The 21,209-nt window shown below is 44.0% G+C and overlaps 1 protein-coding gene across 1 annotated transcript in view; it reads left to right on the plus strand.

Annotated features, from left to right (window-relative positions):
• The first annotated feature begins 5,522 nt into the window (after positions 1 to 5,522).
• LOC124619971 (putative transcription factor SOX-15) overlaps positions 5,523 to 21,209 on the plus strand; it is a 73,745-nt gene continuing 58,058 nt past the window's right edge. The window contains exon 1 of the mRNA XM_047146633.1: positions 5,523 to 5,610. Within this exon, the coding sequence (XP_047002589.1) occupies positions 5,523 to 5,610 (88 nt within the window). The remainder of the gene's footprint in view (positions 5,611 to 21,209) is intronic.

Raw genomic sequence — 21,209 nt, forward strand, 5'->3', positions numbered from 1 at the left:
TCGTTGGTGTTTCACACGGGGAAAAGTTCTTGAATTAGTTAATGAGGCGCCCGCCACTTTATGAATGTTTCGCTGAAATAATATAAGGATTTATCCTTCTCTTGATAGTAAGAGTAGTAGCGACGGAGATCAAGGTCGGATTGGACAAGGATGGGTTCGGAAATCGCTGCTGCCGTTTCCAGAGGCGCCGCCCCCAAGCATCATTTTCTCTCTTTACCTAACTTGATGTACCAATGACACTCTTGAATGTGGTACATCTAGCATGCTACTGTGCATATGTACATTCGTTCTGGAAATACCTTTCTATATACAGGGCGATTCAAAAAGAATACCACAACTTTAAAAATGTGTATTTAATGAAAGAAACATAATATAACCTTCTGTTATACATCATTACAAAGAGTATTTAAAAAGGTTTTTTTTCACTCAAAAACAAGTTCAGAGATGTTCAATATGGCCCCCTCCAGACACTCGAGCAATATCAACCCGATACTCCAACTCGTTCCACACTCTCTGTAGCATATCAGGCGTAACAGTTTGGATAGCTGCTGTTATTTCTCGTTTCAAATCATCAATGGTGGCTGGGAGAGGTGGCCGAAACACCATATCCTTAACATACTCCCATAAGAAAAAATCGCAGGGGGTAAGATCAGGGCTTCTTGGAGGCCAGTGATGAAGTGCTCTGTCACGGGCTGCCTGGCGGCCGATCCATCGCCTCGGGTAGTTGACGTTCAGGTAGTTACGGACAGATAAGTGCCAGTGTGGTGGCGCTCCATCCTGCTGAAATACGAATTGTTGTGCTTCTTGTTCGAGCTGAGGGAACAGCCAATTCTCTAACATATCCAGATACTGTAGTCCAGTTACAGTAGCACCTTCGAAGAAAAAGGGACCAAAAGCTTTATTGGCTGAAATGGCACAGAAAACGTTCACCTTAGGCGAGTCACGTTCATACTGAGCTGTTTCCCGCGGATTCTCAGTGCCCCATATACAGACATTGTGATGGTTGACTTTCCCGTTAGTATGGAAAGTTGCTTCACCACTAAACACAATCTTTGAAACGAAAGATTCATCTGTTTCCATTTGAGCAAGGATAAAATCACAGAAATCGATTCTTTTAATCTTATCAGCTGCAGACAGTGCTTGAACCAATTTCAGACGATAAGGTTTCATAACTAACCTTTTTCGTAGGACTCTCCATACAGTTGATTGTGGAATTTGCAGCTCTCTGCTAGCTCTGCGATTCGATTTTCCTGGGCTGCGAACAAATGCTTGCTGGATGCGTGCTACATTTTCATCACTCGTTCTCGGCCGTCCAGAACTTTTCCCTTTGCACAAACACCCATTCTCTGTAAACTGTTTATACCAACGTTTAATACACCACCTATCAGGAGGTTTAACACCATACTTCGTTCGAAATGCACGCTGAACAACTGTCGTCGATTCACTTCTGCCGTACTCAATAACACAAAAAGCTTTCTGTTGAGCGGTCGCCATCTTAGCATCAACTGACGCTGACGCCTAGTCAACAGCGCCTCAAGCGAACAAATGTACAACTAAATGAAACTTTATAGCTCCCTTAATTCGCCGACAGATAGTGCTTAGCTCTGCCTTTTATCGTTGCAGAGTTTTAAATTCCTAAAGTTGTGGTATTCTTTTTGAATCACCCTGTATTTTCTTTTACATATATTTAGCAGTTATACCTATAAAAACTTGGGAATGTCATTATACGTATAGAGTTGAGTGAAATATGTCTTACAGGATTCTCTAGGACCCAATCCTTTAATATGATTGCAGCAATTCTCCGTAGCAGTACCCCTTACTTCAACTGTGACTGAAAGCATGAGTAGTAACAGAGAACCAGCAATTTTCTAATGGTTGATTATCTTAGTTTACATACTAGTCCAAGTTTACCAATGAGATATTTTACGCAGGGTGATTTTTTTCTCCGTGTACAAACTCTAGGGACTGATCGATGAGAGGAAACGGAACAAAAAAGGTCTGATGAGCTTATTGTCCGAAAATGCATGGTTTCCATGCTAGAGACCATTGTTACAGAGACTACCGCCTAATACACGGTGTACCATGCAGCCTCAGTTCCAGTATGCATGGTTTCCTTGTAGAGTATAGTACTGCTCCTCATATGTCATGCCCTAGAGCCCTCTCCTGCCGTAGTAATTGGTAATATTGTGTCCGATTCACTTTTCTTGCTGACACATCTTGTAGTGGATGTGATGCAGCGTTGTACACAATGGTTCCGTATTCGAATCGAGAGCTTGCCGACATGGTGTTAACTTACGGAAAGGCAAATGGCAACGGGCAGCAAGGTTGTATCAGGAGACCCATCCCCACTGATAACAGCCATAGCATTCAATCTTTACAACAGTGTTTCGCCGCCGGCCGCAGTGGCCGTGCGGTTCTAGGTGCTACAGTCCGGAACCGAGCGACCGCTACGGTCGCAGGTTCGAATCCTGCCTCGGGCATGGATGTGTGTGATGTCCTTAGGTTATTTAGGTTTAATTAGTTCTAAGTTCTAGGCGACTGATGACTTCAGAAGTTAAGCCGCATAGTGCTCAGAGCCGCCGGCCGCGGTGGTCTCGCGGTTGTAGGCGCGCAGTCCGGAACCGTGCGACTGCTACGGTCGCAGGTTCGAATCCTGCCTCGGGCATGGCTGTGTGTGATGTCCTTAGGTTAGTTAGGTTTCAGTAGCTCTAAGTTCTAGGGGACTAATGACCACAGCAGTTGAGTCCCATAGTGCTCAGAGCCATTTTTTTTTTTGCTCAGAGCCATTTGAGCCAGTGTTTCGCCGTCGTTTCAGGAAGCAGGAAATCATGAAGGGCGTACTCGAAATGTTTGGACATCGGACTCGGAGGAAAATGTCATTAACACTGTGGTAGGTGACCGCCGTATCAGTATCAGACAGCTGGCCCTCCAGTACAGAGTAAGTCAGAAGACCGTGCGGAACATTCTCCATGACAATATTGTTACTACCCTTATCACTTACAGCGTGTGCAGGGCTTACTAGCGACAGACTTTCCACGTCGGGAGTAGATTTGTGACTCGTTTCTTCACCAGAAAACCACGATTCCGGGTTTTGTGTCATCCATCCTATTCACAGATGAGGCCACCTTTACGTGGAGTGGTATCTTATGCTTTGATAACAGTCATCTGTGGGATACTATGCAAAACCCCCTTGGTATGGTGACAGCAGCATCGGTGTAGCCGGTATGTGTGGGCCGGGATAATTGACGACCGTATTGTAGGATCAGTTTTCGTTCCACGTCGCCTAACCACGTCGGAACTATTGGCGTTTCTTGCGGGTGACTTTGCCTCCCCTGATGGAAGAAGTGCCATTGATGATTCGAATAGTTATGTGTCTGCTAAATGATGGTGTTCCAGTCCATTTCGCCGTTAACGTCCGGACACATCTCAATTGTGTCTTCCCTGGTCGATGGATAGGACGAGGGGGTTCAGTTGCTTGGCATCGGATCTCAACCTGTCCACCGGATCTCAACCTGTGCGAACTCTGGGTTATCGGACCATCTCAAAAAGTATAGTGTGTGCAGAGTCCATTCCAGAGGTGGAGACACTGGAGCAGCATATTCGTGCTGCCGTTGACACTGTTCGGGCGACCTGAACGTATGAGGCAGAACATGCTACAGCGCGTTCACGCATGCGTTGAAGCACATGGGAACCATTTTCAACACATACTGTAACTGTGGCTGATTGGGACAGCGCTCATTAGATCGCAGTCTCCGTAACAATGTATGATTAAATAAATGGTCTCTAGCATGGAAACCATGCATTTCCGGACATAAGTTCATTAGACATTTTTTGTTCCGTAGCCTCTCATCGATCAACTCCTAGAGTTTGTAATTGACCGAAAAAAATCCCCCTTTATATTAATTTAATTTGGTCTATTATGACGCCCAACAGTTTGACACTTTGTCTTCTTTTCGCGTGTTTGGATTAAAATACATTTCAGTTGCTTTTGTTTTATTTACACATAGCCGGTTAGGTTTAAACTATCGACTACTTTTTTTCAAATAGTTTCTTATTATTGTTTGTACTACCTGCGTATTCTCACCGGGTGACATCATAGTCATATCATGTAGGACATTTTTGCAGACCATATAGTGGATGCGAAATGAACATAGACGGTAAAAAGGAGTAGTCGAAGGACAGAGCCTCTCTTAATTTTCATTAGCTTTGACCTCTCCATGTTGACACGTTATTACGGACGACATGAGATGTAATAAGGAGGTGAGCGCGTATAGAAGTTGCCGAGGAGGCATTTCATGAGAAGAGCAGGGTTCTATGTGGTGCATGGACACGGAGGAGGAGGAGGAGACTGGTGAAGTGCTTCATATGGAGTGTGGGATTATACGGAGCTGAGACGTGGGCTCTGAGGAAAGAGGAAGAAAGAAGAATAGAAGCGTTTGAGATGTGGATTTGGAGGAGTATGGAAAGAATGAAATGGGTAGACAAAGTGAGAAATGAGGAGGTGTTGAGAAGAGTGGGGGAGGAGAGAAATGTTAAAGGTAGTCACGAAAAAGAAACACAGTTGGCTTGAACACTGGATGGCTGGTTCAAATGGCTCTGAGCACTATGGGACTTAACTTCTCAGGTCATCAGTCCCCTAGAACTTAGAACTACTTAAACCTAACTAACCTAAAGACATCACACACATCCATGCCCGAGGCAGGATTCGAACCTGCGACCGTAGCGGCCTTGCGGTTCCAGACTGTAGCGCCCAGAACCGCTCGACCACTCCGGCCAGCTGACACTGGATGAGAAGAGATTGTTTACTGATGGATGCTGTGGAAGGAACGGTGAATGAAAGAAGAAAAAGAAGATGCAGAAGATATCAGATGGTGGGTAACGTAAGGATAGGAAACAATTATGAGAAAACGAAGAGAGTAGTAAATGAGAGGACTGCATGGGGAGCTACATGTGAAGACTTGCACCAGGCAGAACACTAATGATGTTGATGTTAACACACGCTGATGGTCGCCTGTTACCTAGGTACCAAAATTTTGTGGTTCATGTACAACATTCTAGCATTTTTGCAAAAATCTAATGTGATACAGAATCAAGAGTGGGAATATACCTCCTACATGGGAGAAAGTATAAAATTAAGCGCACAACAGACAGTAAGAATGCATAGTAACGGAGAATCAGTAATTTTTTGTAGATGTAATATCTTAGCTTACATAGTAGAAAAATCACAAGACCAAGCATATACGAGTACGAAGGTTATCTGTGAGAAGTATGAGAAATTGATCATTAGGAGCTACCTTGACAGTTATGGTAGTAAATTCTCCGGAGGAAGGAAAGACTGTAATGTAGGTCACCGAGAACGTTGGATACATAGTGTGAGGCTTGACCGACGCAGCTGACCTCGGAAGCAGCGCAGACCTGAGTGAACTTTTTGCGCATATAGCGTGGAGCGCCTTTGCCGATGCAGCGGTGAGGCGCAGCGTGCTGTACGAAGCTGGCGGGCGGCGCGGCGGCTGATGTACGGTATGGCGGCCACGCCCGCCGGCCGGCGCCAGTCGCGGCGCGTGGGCGGCGAGGGCCGGCGGGCGCCACACTGCAGTGTGGTGTGGTGTGGTGTGGAGTGTGACGGAGGGCGGGGGCGGCAGGCGCCGCGCCGCGGTGCGGTGCGGTGCGGTGTGTGGCGCCACTTCGTCCTGAGGAACACACTTACCGGGGATTCGGATGATAATACATTTGTATTGGGCCCACATATCGAATGTCTCTCTAAAAATTCGTGAGGCGTACTCCAAAAATGGTTCAAATGGCTCTGAGCAGTATGGGACTTAACATCTGAGGTCATCAGTCCCCTAGACTTAGAACTACTTAAACCTAACTAACCTAAGGACACCACACACAGCCATGCCCGAGGCAGGATTCGAACCTGCGACCGTAGCAGTCGCGCGGTTCCGGACTGAAGTGCCTAGAACCGATCGGCCACCCCGGCTGGCGAGGCGTACTTAATCCAGAGTTTCGTCATATGTTTATAATTGTAATTTCTGCGGTATTAATGCGGAATTAACTAAATCAAACACTGCTCATGAATTCCATAGGAGACCCAGTCTCCATGAAAAAAAAGTCTCATTGATTTTTATATGCACATTCCAAACTTCGCTCCCATAATAGTCCAGTGCGAAATTTGGTTTAACGATATGTCCTCTAGCAAATATCGGTATATAAGATTTGTTACGCACCTTCCTCGCCCGATGTATTCAGTGACTAATAAACAAAGAAAAATACTGCAACAACCGCACGCTGCTATGTGCAGCAAGGCCTGCAGTTTTTGTTTTCTCTCGGACTTATTTTTTACAAAGTGAAGAAAAAAATCTACCATTTAACGAGACATTTAAGAACTGGACATGTTATTCTCCCACAGATGCATTCAGTGTCGTATGGGAGTCCTCATTTGTATCAGTTAGCGCTGCGAATATACTGGATAAAATCTCATGTAATCGAACAGTAAGAGTAATCGTATAAGAACCTGTGTTCCACACGCTATCGACTGTGAATCGAAAAGAGCGGCCGATTTGTAGAGTACTGCAAAGCGTACAGGTTGTGCACTCTTGCTGTTCTTTACGTTTTGCTAATGCACGCGTGCCGTACCTCCCAAAGCTCCCTTCGCGTTTCTCCATTTCATCAAACAGAGGTCCGCTTTCATTTTTTGACGTGGGACCGTGAGTAAAAATATATGATTAAATTTCAGATTTTTGGTGTTTGCGTAACATTCACTAACTTTCTTAATCAAGCTCCTGGAAATATTGGTATTCCTAAAAAGGAAGCAGCGAATATTGAAATGGTTCAAATTGCTCTGAGCACTATGGGACTTAACATCTATGGTCATCAGTCCCCTAGAACAGAACTACTTAAACCTAACTAACCTAAGGACATCACACAACACCCAGTCATCACGGCAGCGAATATTAATGTAGGTCTTGTTCATTAGGAGCTTACCCTTCGTTAGGAGCTCACCCTTCGTAAACTGCGAGTGTAGTGTCTTTAATCTCGTTTTTATGGTGCTGATAGCGACAACAATGACGGAGAGGGGAAACGCGTACTCACCAATATCATCAGCGGACTACGGGATAGCCTACGTGCGTGGTAACACGCCGCTTCTGAGTCTCTGGCTGGGACGACGGCCCAGGTACGAATTCGCCCGGAGGATTAACGACGAGGGTCGATGTGCCGGACAACCTGGATGTGGTTTTTAGGCTGTTTTTCACATCCGACTAGGTGAATCCTGGACTGGCACTCGCGTCCCGTCACAGTTACACGATTCGCGAACATTACAAAAAGTTTGCACACTTTCAGATGGGTGACAATACTTGCAAACTGTTGGGGGTGCACAAATTCCATTCCAGGGGGTAAAGGAATGGCGGCAGGAAGGGAATCTGGCCACCTTCTCACATGAACAGTGCCAGATACCGTAATAACCACGCCGATCCAGAGTAGGTACGGGACAAAGGCAAAAGAATAAGTCCTTGTAAGCAATACATACGGTGTCGCCGAGAATTACGTCCCTTTCCGACCGCAGGAGCACTGTCAACACCAGCACACGTCATCACTTCTTCAGACTGTGCAGAGAAGTTTGGGACGTAACCCTAAACACGTAGCGGGCAGTCTGAGGTGTACGCGACTACCTCTCCTTCCCCTTCCAGCCAAATCGCCAGAAGTCTGGCCCAGTGACTTCCACGTGGAGCTGCACTTTACTTATCGTGCTTTAGGGACCTCGCCTACGGAGGCGGACGCGCTCGACTACTAGAGCGTTAGGCGTGGGCGGCCGCCCTGGGCGGTCCGGTGCTGCGCTGACAGACGGCTCCAGTGGGACAGTCCGCCCACGCCACGGCTGCCCTCCTACCTGCTGGAACTGGAGATGCTGAGGCCGTCTGGACCACACAAAGGGTTGCCGCTCCTCACTCGTCACCAACAACCCGGATTCGCTGCTGCTCTTACGGACGCCACGTTCCGTTCTGCGCTGCCGTTCTAAGGCTATGATCTAAAATATTCGGATGTCCTCGCGCAATTCCACTCTAGAATTTGTGGCGTGTAGTATGGGGCTACCTCGTACTTATACGAAAAGGCGAGAGATGAGGCGAGCATGCACAACGGAAAATCGTTGCAGATATTTCTGTTTGTGACTTAGGAACGGTGTACTGAATAGCATTACATCAGTATTTAATTTTCGGACTAATAATTATAGCTGTTAGTAGTAGTGTGTTTTTAAGTTGGTTAGCACCTCCAAGTTCGTGTGGTAGGGCAAGCCATCTTACCCTCGGTGACAGGTCAGGTGTTGAACTGTGGATACGTGGACTGAAAACGGTTAGTCTATACTGACAGACTTAGTCCACTTACTAGTGCAGTTGTGGCCATGCAGAAAACATCGGGCCGTACAGTTTTGACAATTTCCTGGTCGCGACTCTTCGTTGTCAGGAGATTAGCGTCCTACTCAAAGATTGCTGGGATTTGACTGAAAATCTCGTGACTTCAACTACAGCTTTGGTTATAATTGTACACATAATTATCAGGCTAATGTATAACTGCTGGGACAAAGAGGCTAACTGGGAAAGACGCTTCTGTCACCAAGAATATCTGATGGATTAGTGTTATTATGAAAGCTACCTCCACCGAGAGCAGACAGTCGTCAAACAGCTGGCTCGCTCTCGATTTCGGGTTTGGTGGTGGGGGGTCAGCTCGTGAAGTGTTCCATTGAGTCTTTTATGGAACAGAAACTTTGACGATGAGGCATCGCGAAGGGCTATGTATGGAAAGCGCTGAGACGTGGCAGGAATAAAACATGTGGAAAAATAAGTAACACAAAATTCAAGATGGACAGTTCAGGTCTGATACGAAGAGTTAATTAGGATAGATCAGGAAGGAAGATCTTTCGTAGGTACCGGTGATTCGTAGAGGCAGAACTGTAAGGAAGTATTTGATGCACTACGCCTACATCATTCATGGTAAAGAGTAACGGCTTCCCGGCAAGTGGAATACTGTTAACGAATAAATTCACAGGAATGAGGCAGTAGACGTGATAATTACGAAAGCAGAAGGTATAGAGATAAATATAAAGGATTTCGTACTTCGTGTCATTTCAGTAAACCTTCAGTGTATAGTATCTATTATTTAAGAGGTATTCTCGAACTGCCTTTTAAAATGCTTTGTTTAGTTATCTCTTTTAAGTCCTTGGGTAATTTATTGTACAGTTTGGAAGGTGGATTTTGTAAAAGTGTAAGTTTGTGTTATTCTTGTTCCAAATCATGGGTAGAGCAGTAGGTGTATTAATTATTTCCTGAATGTGGGTAGCGATTAGAATTCCGAGCTCTTTAACCCTTCTTTTTTTATAGTTAGCCAGATTATATTTTCTCGGTTATTACCCTTACTGCTTTTTTCTGTACTCTGCTAATTGCCTCCATATTTTACGAATTTCTTCCTCAAGAGAAGATGTCATAAGTAACTACGGATTGAATACACGATTAGTATTAAGTACAAGGCACTTGCCGCTACACTGACGTGGGGACACGAATGACAGTCTCTTTACTGTTACCTTCTCGTCATTCAACGTCTGCTGACTGCTGAAAGGGATGGACTGAAAGGTTTCGTCAGGGATCTAAATCTACATCTACATTTATACTCCGCAAGCCACCCAACGGTGTGTGACGGAGGGCACTTAACGTGCCACTGTCTGTACCTCCATTTCCTGTTCCAGTCGCGTATGGTTCGCGGGAAGAACGACTGCCGGAAAGCCTCCGTGCGCGCTCCAATCTCTCTGATTTTACATTCGTGATCTCCTCGGGAGGTATAAGTAGGGGGAAGCAATATATTCGATACCTCATCGAGAAACGCACCCTCTCGAAATCTGGACAGCAAGCTATACCGCGATGCAGAGCGCCTCTCTTGCAGAGTCTGCCACTTGAGTTTGCTAAACTCTGCGTAAGCTATCGCGCTTACCAGATAACTCTGTGACGAAACGCGCCGCTCTTCTTTGGATCTTCTCTATCTCCTCTGTCAACCCGACCTGGCAATACTCAAGCATAGGTCGAACGAGTGTTTTGTAAGCCACCTCCTTTGTTGATGGACTACATTTTCTGAGGACTCTCCCAATGAATCTCAACCTGGCACCCGCCTTACCAACAACTAACCCTATGTGGTCATTCCACTTCAAATCGTTCCGTACGCATACTCCCAGATATTTTACAGAAGTAACTGATACCAGTATTTGTTCCGCTATCATATAATCGTACATTAAAGGATCCTTCTTTCTATGTATTCGCAATACATTACATTTGTCTATGTTAAGGGTCAGTTGCCAATCCCTGCACCAAGTACCCATCCGCTGAAGATCTTCCTGCATTTCGCTGCAGTTTTCTAATGCTGCAACTTCTCCGTAGGATGCTAAGCGAGAATTGGCCAGGACGGCAGTCGCGTTGCTGCGGATGCTGCAGTTGTGAAGCGGCGTGCGTCGACGCCGTAAAACTGGCGTTTCAGTGGACGGGGGCGGCCGCTGCAGGTGTTGACAGGGCCTTGGCGAGAGCGCGCCCCGCGGTGGGCGACGCCGCGGCCTCTGAGTAACGGCCGGGACACGCGAGGCGTGAGGCGTGAGGCGTGGTTCCCACGGCTGCCGTTGCATCAGCTGGACGCCGTGCCTCGCCTCCCCGCAAGGACGAGCCGCCCACACGGCTGCAAATCTCATCTCGGAGGAAGGCGGCGCTGGCCCACACCTCCTCCTCCTCCTCCTCCCTGCTTTCTCACACCGCCGGCCGAGGTTACGTCAAACATAATTAACATGTCACTAGTTCTTACTCTTCCGCGCATTCTCTCTGCCTCCAGTCCTTCGCCAACCCCTGCCTCCACAATTAAATAAGTAATGTCTTTCACTGACGCAGGTAAATTCTAAATCGTGGTCATGTGGCAGCACTCTTCACGGGATACATAGATGAAATCGTGAAATTCGCGATATCTGCATATGGTGTCTCCCTTAAAGGCCCTCAGTCTCATTTTCTCTGGTTTTTCGACACATATTAGCAACTCTGTTCTGACACTGAAGTTCGGGCAGACACGGCAAAGGAGTTGGATGAACAGTTGAATGGATGGACCATGTCTTGGAAAGAGGTTTTAAGATGGAGAGCAGCAAGACAGGAGTAATGGAATATAGTCGAATTAAATCAGATTATGATATGGCAGATCAAAAGTAGTAGACGTGCAAAATAACTGACGATGGCCGAAGTAGAAACTGTATAAAATACAGACTGGCAGTAGCAAGAAAAGAGTTTTTGGACGAGAAATTTGTAAACGTGTAACATATCTAAGTGTTATAAAGTCTTTTCGTAATCGTATACAGAGGTGAAACACGGACGATAAATAGTTCAGACTATCTGAGTAGCCAGCGTTGCCCAGGTATGCATTTAACCCCTATTTTAATTCAAATAGTCTATCTCCTCCTCCCCTCCCCCTATCGCCATCTCCTTTTCTCTCTCTCTCTCTCTCTCTCTCTCTCTCTTTCTCCATCTCCTACTCCCTCCTCTCCTTGTCCATCCCCTCCTCGCCCTCTCTTTGTCCATCTCCTCTTTCCTTTCTGTGTCCATCCCCTCCTCTTCCCTTTCTCTGTCCATCTCCTCCACCCGCTCTCTCTCTGTCACACAGTGATATAATTTTGTAGGTACATTCAGCGACATATGTGGATAGGGTTAGTAGCAAAAACACTACTAATAAATGCAAACGTCTTGACGTCATGCCTAATGCGATGGTTTTACTCCATTAATAGTGAAAATGTAGTAAGTAATAAACTTTCTTCCTTTCATCGTTGTGTGGGGAGGGGGAGGGGGACATCAGCGAGAAAAAGTTTAGTGAAGGTTTTAAATTGTGTGTAAAGATTGTTACAAGTCACTAAGTGCTCTCGTTCTAAAATACTGGATGAATAAAGTCTGGGATTCGCGCGTCGCGGCCTACGCTTCTTTTTTACCCCCACCCTTACCCCTTTGATAGGGAGGTGGTTCTTACACCCAGAGCAATTCTTTCCAGGCAGTAGGTGATATGTATATCAAGTTTGGTTCAAACTGGTCCATTGATTTCGGTGGAGATGTGAAACATACATTTTTATAATATGTATGAATATCTTCTTTCGTCATCTGATTTTGATGAAATATAACCTCTACGGTGCCCCACAATTACCAGTGAAAATCCCCCAAAAATCCGTTGAGTGGTTTTGGTGATCACCGTGTTCAAAGACAAACAGACACGGCGATTTTATCGACTTAGTACAGATATGAAGAGAACAAAAACTTTTGAAGTATAATGCTGCACAAAATAGAGGAAAACTGGATGGACAGATCGGAGAACTAATGAAGAAGTACTGCACGTGATTCAGGAGAAGAATTTATGGTCCAAGTTGAATAAAAAAAGTAATCACTTGATGGGGCACATACTCAGGCATCAAGGAATCGTCTACTTCCTTGTCGTGGAAGAGACTAAGACCTATGCCCTGTTCGTCAGTATGGACCCCTTGCCAAGTTTGGTTAACGGAAGAAACAGAAAACATTCAGAGAAGAGGTCCACAATTCTTGACGCGCTTCTATTTCCAGCATAAGAGAGCCGCAGAGTTGCTCAGCGAAGTGCAGTGGGAAGGACTACATGGGACGCGTCGTACATGGTGGTTAGTAATTCCAAGAGCTCGCTTCCCAAAGGGAGTCAAGAAACACACTACTTCCGCGTAATGGCCATGGCGCTATAATTATGGAAGTATCGACATCTGCTATCCGCAAATGGAACGGTCGGAGTGGCTGGGCACTGTCGATTTCTTGCGAAGAATAGATATAGGCCAAGTGTAAACGCTGTTTTCCTATTCCGGGTTTCCCTCTAAACCTCAAAGAGCGTATCGTTGATGGTCGACTAAGTGAGAGTTCAAGGAGGTCTGGTATCGGGCGATTTTGAACAACAGTTCATTATGAGAAAGTTAGATACATGCCGTTTAGGCTGTTTATGAGGGTAATACAGGGTGATTCAAAAAGAATACCACAACTTTAGGATTTAAAACTCTGCAACGACAAAAGGCAGAGCTAAGCACTATCTGTCGGCGAATTAAAGGAGCTATAAAGTTTCATTTAGTTGTACATTTGTTCGCTTGAGGCGCTGTTGACTAGGCGTCAGCGTCAGTTGATGCTACGATGGCGACCGCTCAACAGAAAGCTTTTTGTGTTATTGAGTACGGCAGAAGTGAATCGACGACAATTGTTCAGCGTGCATTTCGAACGAAGTATGGTGTTAAACCTCCTGATAGGTGGTGTATTAAACGTTGGTATAAACAGTTTACAGAGGATGGGTGTTTGTGCAAAGGGAAAAGTTCTGGACGGCCGAGAACGAGTGATGAAAATGTAGCACGCATCCAGCAAGCATTTGTTCGCAGCCCAGGAAAATCGACTCGCAGAGCTAGCAGAGAGCTGCAAATTCCACAATCAACTGTATGGAGAGTCCTACGAAAAAGGTTGGTTATGAAACCTTATCGTCTGAAATTGGTTCAAGCACTGTCTGCAGCTGATAAGATTAAAAGAATCGATTTCTGTGATTTTGTCCTTGCTCAAATGGAAACAGATGAATATTTCGTTTCAAAGATTGTGTTTAGTGATGAAGCAACTTTCCACACTAACGGGAAAGTCAACCGTCACAATGTCTGTATATGGGGCACTGAGAATCCGCGGGAAACAACTCAGTATGAACGTGACTCGCCTAAGGTGAACGTTTTCTGTGCCATTTCAGCCAATAAAGTTTTTGGTCCCTTTTTCTTCGAAGGTGCTACTGTAACTGGACTACAGTATCTGGAGATGTTAGAGAATTGGCTGTTCCATCTTGCTAATCTTGGATGTAATAATTTACATGTTTGCAAAAAACTTAACGCTTTGTGGTCACAGTATACTGTTGTCTTCGCTCCATATAAGTAATAGTAAAATTTCTTAAATGACCAGACTACGGCCAATGCTTCCCTTTCGGTAGTCGTATATGTTCTTTCACAAGCAGTTAAGAGTCGGCTAGCAAAAGCTATTGGACAGAAAGTTGATTTCCTATCTATCATCTTTACTTGGAAGAGGCATGAACCTATTCCAATTTCCGAAGCATCTGCCATTAAACCGACCCAAAAATTTGATTTTATCTCGAGCAAAATGGGACTTTTGCAGATTTGCGGTTATGCCTGCTTCCTTGAAACGTTCTAACACTCTTCTCAATAAATCAACGTGCTCCTCCCATGTGCTCGTAGCTATGAGCATGTCGTCCACAAATAAAGTTAAATTGCTTCGAAGTGCAGGTCCCAATGCATGATCTAGAGCATTTATAAAAACTCCTGAGCTCACGTTTAGCCCAAAAGGAAAAACCTTAAATTGATAGCTTCTACCTGCATGTACAAATGCGGTGTACTTTTTTGATGGTTCGTCTAGAGCCACCTGCCAAAATGAACTTCTCAAATCAATATTTGTTAAGTATTTCATCCCCTCGAACCTTTGAATTAGCTCATCGATGTTTTCCGGGTGAGTTCGCACGGGCACGATAATCTTATTTATCTGCCGTGCGTCTAGCACGAGACGAACTTTTCCTCCCTTTTTCGAGACAACATGAAGCGGACTACAGTATGGACTCGTCGAAGGTTCGATCAGATCCCATTCAAGCATCTGGTGGATTTCCGCATCAACTGCCTTTCGTTGGTGCCACGGTACTGGATAAAAAATACGGCAGAAAGCTTGGTGTGGTATCACATCTAAATGGCATGTGTATCCCTTCATTACACCAGGTCTTTCTTGAAAGACTTCTTGATATTCCTGTAGAAGATCATATAATTGCTTTCTTTGATGTTGTTGCAAATATTCAGGTTCTTGCACCTTTTCATATACCATAACTTCAGGGTTTAAAACTGGTTGCAAGTAATTAATTTGGTAATACCGTACAGGTTTGCTATGTATCCACTTTATTTGCAGCTTTCGTCCCTGACAATACTTTCCATGGGTACTATATTCCCTGAGAAGATTCACTTGATGTTTCTGATCCATTGTTGTAAAACTGGCACGGCCTAGAGAAAAATCGATACGCCAATTTCTCTCTCTAAATTCATCTATACCCAGGATACAGTCCTCAACCAATTTTTTTATTACAAGGAACGTGCAATTTATAGCTACATTTCCTATATCTAACTGGAGTTGAGTCTGCACTTTAACCTGAGAAGACTTATGACCAGTAGGACCTACAATTCTACAACATTGAACAGGAAAAATCGGTGGATCTGCTTTCTGAAGTATTCTTTGAAATAACTTCTCAGAAATGACATTTACTGCTGCTCCTGTATCTAAAGTAACTTGCACAGTAAGGCCTTCAATCGCCGCCTGAATTTTCGCAACAGGTACAGTGATATGTTCCTCTTGACAAGGCATCATATCCTGCTGAAGTTCTTCTATTAATAATCTGCCTTCATTGTACCGGAAAAATTTGACGCTTGAATTTTCGCCCCTGAAAACTTCCTCGACTGCACCGTCGGGGCTTCTGACAGTCGAGTTTAGTTTGACGATTGTCCATTATTAGTAGATGTCTGCTCCGTTACGTCGGTTATTATTGGTGGTTGATTTCTCCATTCATTTGCATTATCATTTGGTACCCAACCTGAAGTTTGTGGTTGGTTGTGATATTCATGGGTTGGTTGCTGATATCGGCGTTTTTGCTGATAATTCCCTTCTTGATAGTATCCTTTCCTCTTCTTATTATTCTTCCTCCATTTCCGTTTATATGTTTGTTCACATTGTTGGTCATGATTACACTTGTCGGGATTTTCGTTACCAAATTTTACGTTTTTCTGGAAATAATTCACCTGTGGGTTTGGTGAATTGTGTGCAAAAGGTTTGTTTCCATACTGTTTGTTGTTACTAATGTATTTGTTAGGTTGGTAACTTGGTTGGTTATAGCGCATACGAGATTCTTCGAACAGAATGTCTATTGAATCCAATTTGGCAAGAAAATCTTCCACATGTTGTTCAGGCACATGTAGAAGTTTTTCCTTAACTTCAAGTGGAAGTTTGCCCTTTAATATTCGAATGATATCCTGCGTCGGGATTGGTTCGTCCCCAGTATTTACTTTTATTTATATACTTCTCGAAATACTTTCTTAAAGATCCATTTTTGAAAGAAAAAGGTTGTGGGTCAAAAACTTCCTTACGTAGTCTTTCTTGTACACCTTTATACCAGTATTTTTGCAAGAAAGCGCGTTCAAATTGGTCATAATCTTGACACCAATCGGATGCTTCTGACGCCCACATCGATCCATCTCCATGTATGAATCCTGCAACGTACATAATTTTTTGTTGCTCAGTCCACATTCGCGGCAATATCCCTTTAAATTGCTTGATAAATACCACGGGATTGATCGACTTCCTTTCGGGAATAAATATCTGGAATTGACGATATTTAAGCATTTTTTCTTCATTCATAGTCACAGGTGTATTCTGGTGGCTACTACGCGGTGAATGATAATCTCGATAATTTGTTTCTGGTTGATTACGTAAATATGCACCAATACATGGATATTGTTGCATGGATTCGGTTTCACTGGTTTCATCAGGAATAATGTCTGCCTTTGATAAACTGCAAGTAGTATGTGCCCCTCTAGTATTAACTAGACCTTGCTGGCATGCTTTTAATGTATTTTCTATCTTTGCTTTCCAAGCAGGAAATTCATCTCCTATATTCTCCTTAATCTCTTTAACTTCTGCCTTAAGTTGTTCTTGTGCAGCTTCGTTGTTAACTTGCACGTTAGAAACCGTTTCTTTCAAGGTTTTGTCAACATAATTTCGCACTGTCTCGGTTTGCTCTTTCGCCCAATCTTCAATGTCCTTAGAAAATGCGATCTTATGTTCATTGAAAAGTTTCTCTATGTGTTTCTCGCCTTCGAGACTGAGAGTGTCTATCCTCCGAGTAAGCTCAATGACAGCTTGCTCGTTATCGTGCTTAATTGTACTCACGTCTTGCGCAATAGTGTTCTGTACATGAATAACTTCCTGCACTTGATGATTTAGTGTATCTTGACGACATAAGATGTCTTTGTATTTGTTTGTTAATTCCTGATACTGTTGTTCTTGTGTAACTATGAGTTGTGCCTGACTGGTAATCAAGTGACTCTGCTTTGTTTCCAAACTCTGGAATTTTTCAGTAATCTTATCATTTATTTCTTTTAGTTTATTAGATTGCTCCTGAGCCAAATTAAATTGCGCACTCTCCAATGCCTGGAATCTACGATTCATGTCGTTTGCAAACGTGGATTGTGCCGTTGCAAGATTAGATTGCGATGTTTCCAATGCTTTAATCCCTTGTGTTATGACAGTCAAACTTGACATCAGCTGGAATAACAAATCGGTATTCTCAGCAATTGGCGATTGCACTGGGCTTAATGAGGATTGTACCGACACAATTTTCGGTACAGTCATTTCGTTTTCGCACGCGTCTGTGTCAGAGATGAAATTCATGTTGTTTGTTGGTTGCTGCATATTTCTCTGGACTTCTTTCGACATATGAATGTCGCAACTAGCAACCGTTTGTGTCGACGGCATGAGCGCATTAATTATTGCTGGTTGCTCAGCCGTAATCGACATATCGTTAACTACGGCGGTATTAAATTCTGTGGCACTAGTTGACGATGCATTCACACTATTTAATTGATTTTGTGGCATTGTGATGCGTGCTTGCTTATTGGCTTTGAACATAGATCTAGTTATCACCATGTAAATGAGCAATTGACAGTTTCTCCTCTAAATAAGTCCTACAAAAGTGACTATTAAACTTTTACACACGCAAAAACGTTAATGTCCTAATGCTGTTAATCTACACTTTACAATGTGACACAAAAACAGTGCATAGATAACACATAAAATGTTGTCTTACTATATCTACTGAAATACTGGAATTCTAGTAAAAGTAATATAGCAACTCTATTTATACTTAGAAAATTTCTACATGAGGGGTCACTACAATGCATAAATGCTCAAGAAAGCTAGTAATTCAAATGCTGCGGCCTTTTTGAAGTTTCTGCTCGGCTGCTGGGAAGGCGCACTCGTTCTCTTCATAAGATACTCCCGCACGTTAGCGTTAGCATGAAACATACAAAGGACCATAATGTAGTTACTCTATAAAACTAGACATATATACACACAATGAAACATTAATTACTAAATTACTAACATATTTACATTGCAGGTTCACTATGAGTGTTGTATCAGGATCGTGTCCTGTCTAACGGTAGACATTTATAACGACTCCTTTTCTTACTAGGCTAATTACTGTTTAGCTCTACAGGGCCATTATACTGAAATGTTTCCCCCACCACCTAGTATTGTCTTTCTATTTGTGTGAGTAACTGTATGTTCACTGTTGTGGGTAAATACATACAGCGTACACAGGGCGGTGTGTGAAACTGATGGCGATTACACGCTTCCGCTGTTGTAGAAATCTGCTCCAGATGCTGCAGATACCGTGTTGAGCTGAAAGTGGTAACCAAAATACGGAGAAATATTCTTCGGGGGTCTGTTGCATAGCAATCAGATTGCTTTCAGTTCTGAGGAATGTCCAGTTACTATTGTGGATTTGAATGATCCATGAAGTGACTTCTTTTCCGAAGAAAACATCGAACTATTTCACTAGAACTGAACGCTCCCGTCGGAACTGTTCTCAACTGGTGTTTATTAGTAAATCACAATAGCAGTACATCGCTGGGTGTATAATAAGACGTACCTTCTTGAAATGAACAATATTTTATTGTTCTATTAACTGATTTCCTTCCATATGCACTTATATTTTACAATGTGAAACAAAAACTCGCAATGGCGTCGATTTTTTACATCACAAGAATGGCTCTCCTCTACTAAAATTACTCTTAACCAGAACAAAAAAAAACTATCTCCTAAGAATAACTATGTGAGCGCTGTCCGCCACAGAGTAATAAACAATATCTTTGTCTCTCTCTCGCACTGTCACAGCAAGTTACGCTGCATGATACATCATACTCAGCTCGAACAAGAAACACAACAATTCGTATTTCAGCAGGATGGAGCGCCACCACATTGGCACTTATCTGTCCGTAACTACCTGAACGTCAACTACCCGAGGCGATGGATCGGCCGCCAGGCAGCCCGTGACAGAGCACTTCATCACTGGCCTCCAAGAAGCCCTGATCTTACCCCCTGCGATTTTTTCTTATGGGGGTATGTTAAGGATATGGTGTTTCGGCCACCTCTCCCAGCCACCATTGATGATTTGAAACGAGAAAAAACAGCAGCTATCCAAACTGTTACGCCTGATATGCTACAGAGAGTGTGGAACGAGTTGGAGTATCGGGTTGATATTGCTCGAGTGTCTGGAGGGGGCCATATTGAACATCTCTGAACTTGTTTTTGAGTGAAAAAAAACCTTTTTAAATACTCTTTGTAATGATGTATAACAGAAGGTTATATTATGTTTCTTTCATTAAATACACATTTTTAAAGTTGTTGTATTCTTTTTGAATCACCCTGTACATCCATTTTCTTTTGGAAATGGCTGAAGAATCAAATTCTGCTTACAAATTTGTACGAGGCGTGTAGTAATGATCACCCAGTATGCAGTGTCCCTCACCTGCTACCTTTTACGTATATGATTCGGTGGTTTAGTCCTCTTCTAACGGTGCGGTTCCGTGAAACGACATTCCTTCGACCCAGCGGCTGACATATCTCTGCAGTCTTCACACGCTGCCGCGAGTGCCCAACTAACGCGACGTCATCCTCCTCGCTGTTGGTCGTGGCACACATGTCCGCCTTCTCAGCTTATCGCCTGAAAAGAAACATTGCACGGTGGTGGCTCGTTTGGCTTGCAGCTCTGACGGACGAAGAACATACCCAGGCGTTCCTGTCCCCATTCAAGCTGCTCAGAAATCCACACCACACGCCGATCGCTTCTTATAAAGCTTCGTCGTCATGGTGGCGGCCTACTAATCTTTGTAACGGAATTGAACTCTCGTAATCTGCAACAAATTCTAAACCTTTCGTACAATTCTAGGACATGAGAATGGTGAGGAGACACATACGTGACCATTGTCTCTTTGCGGTAAACCTTAGCCGCTCATGTGAATGGATACTTTCTCTTCAAAGCCAACAAACATCTTTACTTCGTGGCGATTAATTGTTATCTCTCAGATTTTTGTATTTAGAACAGACAATGGATGTGTTGGTGCTGAGTAACGTGTCGTCTTTTTGTGTCGGAAATCCTGGCGACTGATGGTACCATAGGAACCCGCCGATAATAATTCACGAGCATCAGCATCATCAGTGTCTTAACACCATCATTTAGTAAGTCAGTTCAAAGAGATTTGAAATTTAGCGCAGGAAGGAAGGAAGATAAGCGTTTAACGTCTCCTCGACGGCGAGGTAATTGGAGCCCAAGATCGGATTAGGGAAGGATGGAGAAGGGAATCGACCGTGCCCTATCATAGGAACCACCTCGGCATTTGGCTGAGGCGATTTAGAGAAGCAACTGGTAATGAAAATGGGGACCGCCGCATTAGTATCACTGCAATGCCCTTGCCGTTGCTTCACTTCGCTCGGTTGTAGCACAGGAGAAAAGTACGTAATGAGTGGTTCACGGACTGTGCATCACCTGCTGGCTGCCTCTTAGTGACCAACTACTGATGATGAAAGTTTCTTCTATCACAAAATTCGAACACTCACAGGCTTACAGTATCACAGCTTGACACTTGCACCACGAAATCAGACAAGTAATTCGAGTTTTCTTCGCTGCGAGATATTAATTTAATCTGAAAGTAAGACCGACGTAGGAATTATAGCACAGTCGGTACTGAGTCCCGTTCCGAGCTACTACTGGTGGAAACCGTCAGACAATGCTAATGGCGCATCGTCTTATGAGAGGATCGTAAAGAAGTGTTGGAGAACCACTCCTGTCGGCTGTTATCTCGGACAGGAAGCTGTCTGCAAGTAGCGGCTACGTGGGATCCTTATTGGATGTCCTGCTTATAGCGCCGGCAACACCCCTCGCTGACATCACCTATAAATTACAACACACGTGGGATTCACAACGGCTGCGAGTACTGCACGTGGTTTGCGTAAGCCTATAGCACGGATTTCCACTTTATGAAGCAATTAAGCGAACCGAGAGTATTGTGTTCGGATACAAAT

Source organism: Schistocerca americana, chromosome 6 (assembly GCF_021461395.2).
Source record: "Schistocerca americana isolate TAMUIC-IGC-003095 chromosome 6, iqSchAmer2.1, whole genome shotgun sequence".
Classification (NCBI taxonomy): Eukaryota; Metazoa; Arthropoda; class Insecta; order Orthoptera; family Acrididae; genus Schistocerca; species Schistocerca americana.